The sequence below is a fragment of the Zonotrichia albicollis genome, chromosome 9, assembly GCF_047830755.1.
Source record: "Zonotrichia albicollis isolate bZonAlb1 chromosome 9, bZonAlb1.hap1, whole genome shotgun sequence".
NCBI lineage: Eukaryota > Metazoa > Chordata > Aves > Passeriformes > Passerellidae > Zonotrichia > Zonotrichia albicollis.
In genome coordinates, this window is record NC_133827.1 from 2267627 (window position 1) to 2274100 (window position 6474).

Consider the following 6474-nt stretch of genomic DNA (forward strand, 5'->3'; position numbering starts at 1 on the left):
TAGTGGAACCAGCAGTCCCCGAGCCCTGGCAGGTCAGTGTCACCCAGTCCCACAGCACTGCCAGCCTCCAGGGGGGCTCTACCAGGAGCTGGGTGGTCTGGGCACCTGTGGGTGACAGGGGACACCAGCCTGCCAGGGCCAGCATGGGGCTGGGGAGAGCAGGGTGGGGCCATGACATCCCCTGAGGACTCACCATGGAAGCCAAGGGTCAGGGTTGGAAGGGAGAAGGGACAGGGCTGGGTGGGGCTGGTTCTGGAAGGACAGCAGCACCTGGAGTAGAGGGTGTGGTGGCTGTCCCCAAACTGTCCCCATGGGGACAGCACTTCTTGTAGGAAAGTGTGTCTGGGTGGTGCTCAAAAGATTTGGAGAGGCAGGAGGACATGTTTGTGTCACAGCCACCCGTGCACCACATCCATGTGGCACAGACACCTTGGGAACAGGGAGACTGAGGGCACCCTGGGCTGTGGCAGAACATGGGGAAACTGTGGACCCCCCGGGCATGAGGACACCACAGACACAGCCCATGCTGGCCCAGGTCACCCCCACCAGCTCATGATCCCATCCCCATGATCCCATCCCCATGGCCACATCCTCACTGTTCTTGTCCCCTCCAGTCCCTGCATCCCAGTTCCCTTGTCCCTATGCCCAGAGCTCCCTGAGCCCAAAGGGGCCAGTCCCTACATTCCTGTCCCCATATCCCCATCCCTGAATTCCTGCCCCTGTTCCAGTGTCCAAAGCCACCCTATATCCACTGTCCCACCAAGGTCCACGATGGGTTACATGGACTGGCATTATTGGCATTTGGGACCTCAGGGGACACCACAGCCCCCCTGTGCCCCCTCCCCTCCCCATCCCTGGGGTGTCAGGCCAATGCCCGGGGCACTCACCCCACAGGAGCAGCGCCACCTTCCCGCCATCCCGGTGTCCCAGCCATGTGCACTGGCTGTCACTCGCTGCTGCTCCCCTGGCTGGCGGCTCTTTGGATGAAGGGGAAGGAAGCGAGGTCACATCTGTCCCCATGTTTAGGTGGCCCTTGGTGGGGGCAGGATGGCCACAAGCTGGGAACAGGCTGGGGACAAGGCTGCATAGTCTGGGGACATGGTGGGGATGGTGTTGCCAGGAGTAGGCAATTCAGGGGATGTGGGGAACCAAGAATGGGTGTCCAGGAGAATGGGGGTCAAGGGGAATTCGTGTCTCCATGCCTGTGAGGATTCAGGGATGGGGTGCTATGGGAACATGCCCCCCGAGGGATTTGGGGTCATGGAATATGGGTCCCAAGTTTGGGGGTGCAGGGGAGAAAAGGGGACCCTTGGGAATAGGGGTTCTGAGGGAAGAAGCAGCCCATGGGATGGGATCAAGGCAATGGTGGTGATGGGCAATGGCAGTCCTGGGATGGGGGTCCCCAAGGAGGAGAGACCAAGGCAGTGGGGGTCCCATGGTTGGGTTCCCATGGGAATGGGGGTGCCAGGGAGGGGCAGTGGCTGTGTGGGCATGGGGGTCACAGCTCCTTTCCAGGGTGCCTCAGATTTTGGGGTGACTCAGAGCCCAGCAAAGCCCTATCCCTGAAGCACTCCAGGGCAGTCCTGTGAGTCTCTGTGTCCCTGCCCCACACACCCCTGGGTCAGGTCCCCCCATTTCCTGCCTCAGCAACCCCAGGCAACACTTGAAGACCAATTGGTTCAGACCAAAGCCATAGAAAAAATCCAAAAATCTTTCCCACACCATTATTTTCCCAATATGTAAAAACTCAGTGAAAACACAACTGTCAAGGTATAAATGCTCTGCTTTATAGAATCCATTGCTTTCCCAATAAGCCACTCACAAACAAACCACAAACAAATCACAATGAAATGAGAGTTTTCAGTTCTCTTTAGGAGTCCATTGGTACATCCCACAGCAGCGTTTGCTTGTGGGTAACACAGAGTGGGGAATCTCCCTGAGTGTCCAACAGCTCCATGGGATTGTTCCCTGCCTGCTGGGTAGCAACCCAGCCCTGAAGGAAGCTTTTTCTTGGGCCCTCTTTAGGAACTCTCCCCATTTTGTTCATTCCCACCCTGAAACTTGACTCACTTCCCATGGAGGAAGGGGAGAAGCTCTGTCCATCCCTGGGACAGTGCACAGGAATCTGTGGAAATGTCCCTGAGTGCCTTAGGGTCTGATTCCCTGGTAAATCCACTCCAGCACTGCCTGCTGCTGCTGTGAACACCCCTGTTCCCCAGCCCCTCGTGTACAGCCCCTGCTCAGTATTTCCAAACTTTCCCCTCTCTTCTGCTATGCACATCCAGATCACTACATTCTTTCCATAAGTTCCCAAAGGGCTGCAGGTTTTGTTCAAGAAGGAGGGTCCAGGTCAGGTTGTTGAACAGATTGTTGTTGTCTTTGCAGTAGTTCTGGGGCTCTTTCAGTTTCTTGGGCAAAGGGACAAAATAATCAATTGCTGCATTTCTGGACTGATTCCCTCTCACGTGCCCCTGCAGGGGTTTTTCCAGTCAGCCCTGCTCTGAAAACCATCAAAGGCCCTCACAGAGCCACTGCTTAGGCTCTCTTTGGGGTTTTGTGCTTCTTGCAGGGCTGAGCAAACCACAGCTCAGCTCATCCTGTGGGGGGGCCTTGTTCCACCCACAGAATTCTCACTTCTGCAGCAGCTCTAAAGCTGCCAGAATCAAAGCCAAGGGGGCAGGGGGGACCCTCAGGTGCTGGCTGCCCCCTGGGGCTGGGCAGAGCAGGGCTGGGCAATGGCCATCCCTGTGCAGCGGGGCTGGGCCATGGCTGGGCCCCACCCTTGCATTGACAGGGGACCCCAGGATGTGCCACCCCTGAGACAGGCACCCAGCCAGGAATGTGCAGGGACATTTCTGGAACTGCCACCCCCCGGGAAAGGAATCCCCATTATAGGATGTGTCACCCCTCGGACAGGATCCCCCAGCTGAACTCCAGAGGAGAGACCTTGGAGGACAGAAGCCCCCTGTATGTGCCCCCCTAGAAACAGAGAATGCCCCCTTTTCCCATCTGACCCTCAGCACAAATGGCCTCTTCCCTCTCCTCCAGGACAAAGAAAGTGAAAGTGTTGAGCAGGCACAGCCCAGCAACTCTGTCCCCCAAAGCCTCCTGACCCTTCCCTGCACCCCCTGCTCCCCATTTCCCCCCTCCCCTGGGTCCCCCAACCCGTTCCCTGCTCAGGTGCACCCCAGGATGCCTGATCCAGGAACTGGGAGTAAGGGGATATGGCAAAAAGTAAGAATAAGGAAAAAAAGAGAAATAAAGAGAGGAAAAATCAGGGGCAGGCGAGGACACAGAGGTCGAACTACCCAGGACCCCCATGCCATGCCTGGCCAGGAAACAAACACCCCAGGGGTGATTATGTGGGGCCTAGCCTCACCCCAAAATCTGAGGCACCCAGGGAAGGAGCTGTGACCCCCGTGCCCCTCCATGCACTGCCAAACCCTGGCACCCCCATTCCTCTGGGACCCCAACCTTGGAACCCAATTTACTTCTGCCACACCTTCCCTGAGACCCCCATCCCTGGACGGCAATTCCCCAGGATCTCCAACCCCAAGGAACACCATCCCAGTAATTCCAGTCCCTGGTACACCCCTGCCCTTGGGGACCTTGATTCCCCCAGTATTCCTTGATTCCCACCATTCTCACAGGGTCCCCCTTTCCCCTGGCACCCCCATTTCATGATCACAAATCCCAGGAGGCCACATTGTTCTGGGACCCTCCTCCCCAAGTCTGAGTCTACCCAACCCTTGGGACACCCATTTACCTGGGACCCCATCCCTGGGCACCCCATTCTCCTGGACACTCATCCCTGGCTCCCTACACAGCCTTAGACTCCAAACTGTTGCAACATCATGTCCCCACCATGTCCCACCATCCCCCGCCATGTCCCCAGACTATGCAGCCTTGTCTCCAGTCTGTCCCCAGCTTGTAACCACCCTGCCCCCACCAAGGGCCACCTACGCGTGGGGACAGACGTGACCTCGCTTCCTTCCCCTTCATCCGAAGAGCCGCCAGCCAGGGGAGCGGTGGCCACAGCAGCGAGTGACAGCCAGTGCACATGGCTGGGGACACCGGGATGGCTGGGAAGATGGCGCTGCTCCTGTGGGGTGAGTGCCCCGGGCACGGTCCTGGCACCCTGGAGATGGGCCCTGGTGAGGCAGAGACTGGTGGGGAGGGGGCACAGGGGGACTGTGAGGTCCCCTGAGGTCCCCAATGGCAGCAGAGGCAGAGCAGGGCATGGAGCTCAGTGTGACCAGAGATTTAGGGTGGCTTTAGGTACAGAAATAGGGGAACTGGGATGTGGAGACAGGAAGAGGGGGTAGAGATGTGGGGACAAGGATGTGGCAGAAGGAGCCTTGGGGCTTGGGGACTGTGGGGATAGGGACAGGGGAACAGGGATACTGGGACATGGAATGGGGCCATGTAACATGGAGATGTCACCTGGCCATGGAGAAAGGTCCCATTGGAATTGGGATCATGGGCACAGGACCATGGGACTTGACCGTGGGGACAGGTGCTGTAGGGCTGGTGGAGGTGGGCAGTGCAAACACAGGGTGTCCACAGTGTCCCCATGATCCTCACCCAGCCCTGTCCCTTCTCCCTTCCAGCCCAGATCCTTGGCCTCGCTGGTGAGTCCTCGGAGGATGCCAGGTCCCCACCGCATTGTCCCCAACCCTGCAATGGCCCTGGCAGGCTGGTGTCCCCTGTCACTCGCAGGTGCCCAGACCACCCAGCTCCTGGTGGAGCCCCCCTGGAGGCCGGCGGTGCTGTGGGACCGGGTGACACTGACCTGCCAGGACTCGGGGACAGCTGGTGACACCACCTGGTACAAGGATGGGCAGCGCTGGAGGCAGGAGGGAGGCAACAACTTCACTGTCACCGAGAGTGGCACCTACATGTGTGAGAGACCTGGAAGTGGGTGCAGCCCGCCCATGAACGTCTCTGACGGTGAGGGTGGTTTGTGTCCCCAGCTTGGCACCCAAGAGAACCCTGAGGATGCTGGATGAGCTCTACTCCATGGGTCACCCACTGGTGTGACCAGAGACTGTCCCTATACAGGAGGGCATCCCAGAACATCCCACTATGGGGGGACCATCGTGTTGAAATTGGGAAAACCTGGTGTGCTGACTTTGACCCAATATGGGGGTCCTGATGACATCAGGACCCTCCAGACCCCTGTGATGTGACGGCACCCCTCTGCCCCCCAGACCAGGTGGTGCTGCAGGTGCCAGCGCGGGCACTGCTGGAGGGGGAAACGCTGACACTGCGCTGCCGGTACAGGCAGGAGAAGTTGGCCACTCTGGTGTTCTACCGCGAGGAGACAGAACTGGGGAGGCTCTACAATGGGACCGAGCTGTCCCTGTCCCCTCTGCAGCTGAACCACAGCGGCCGCTACAACTGCAAGGCCTGGGTATCACAGGGATGGGAGGAGTCAGTGCCGGTGTCAGTGACAGTGCATGGTGAGCACCTCACAGCCACCACCCTGACAGCCCCATAGCGCCTTGCCAGGGATTCGGGGTCACGGTTTCCGAAGCCCCCCATTTCCTGCCCTGAGTTTGTCCGGGGACCAGTGCTGGAGGGTCCCCCCCGGCCCACCCAGGGGTCCCCCCTCACTCTCAACTGCCTCAGCACCCCCAGCCCCCTGCGGCCCCAAGCCCACCTCCTGCGGCCCCGAGCCCCCCTCCTGCACGTGTTCTATCGGGATGAGCGGGTGGTGGGGGGCCCTCAGGGGTCCCTGCAGCTGCTGGTGCCCGTTGTGGGGGTCTCCCACTCAGGGAATTACAGCTGCCAGGTGCGCTCCGAGGGGAGGGCCGTGTGGAAGGGCAGTGCCCGGCTCCGCATCACAGTGCACAGTGAATGTGGGGAGGGGCACGGGGAGCCCTCACAGCCTCCTCTAGTCTCGTTTTCTGGGCATCTCCATGTCCCTCGTACACCATGCTTGTGTCCCCTGTCTCTGCCCTGTGTCCCCTCACCCCTCTGTGGTGTGACCCCATCCACAACATACCCCATCACACCCACCCCCCGTGTCCCTATCCCCCCAAACCAGCTGCCGCCCCCTCCCTGTGCTCTCAGCCCAGTGTCTGTCCCCACAGTGCCCGTGGCCAATGCCATCATCACCCTTGGCACCCTACCATACCAGGTGCGTGCAGGTGACCCCGTGACCCTGCGCTGCTTGGTTCAGGTGGGCTCAGCCCCTGTCACCTTCACCTGGCTGCACAATGGCCAGGAGGTGGCCCAGGGTCCCCTCCTGGAGCTCAGGGCAGTTGATGTGGGACATTCGGGCACCTACCAGTGCGTGGCCACCAACCAGCTGGGACAGGACGGGCACCGTGTGTTCTGGGCATTCAGCCCAGAGTTGGCCCTGTTGGTGACACCATGGGGACACAGGGACACAGGTAAGGTCACACAGGGTCATTCGGGGTCGAAGGACCCTTGCGGTTCTGGGTGATATTGATGTGTTCCCCTCTGTTT

General features: G+C 59.6%; 1 protein-coding gene across 1 annotated transcript; it reads left to right on the forward strand.

Moving 5' to 3' along the window:
* Positions 1 to 4090: 4090 nt before the first annotated feature.
* Positions 4091 to 5500, forward strand: LOC141730218 (low affinity immunoglobulin gamma Fc region receptor II-like). Its single transcript, XM_074547649.1, has 3 exons — positions 4091 to 4109; positions 4720 to 4950; positions 5211 to 5500. Exons 1-3 carry the CDS (start codon positions 4091 to 4093, stop codon positions 5498 to 5500), a joined length of 540 nt encoding a protein of 179 aa, XP_074403750.1.
* Positions 5501 to 6474: the final 974 nt, after the last annotated feature.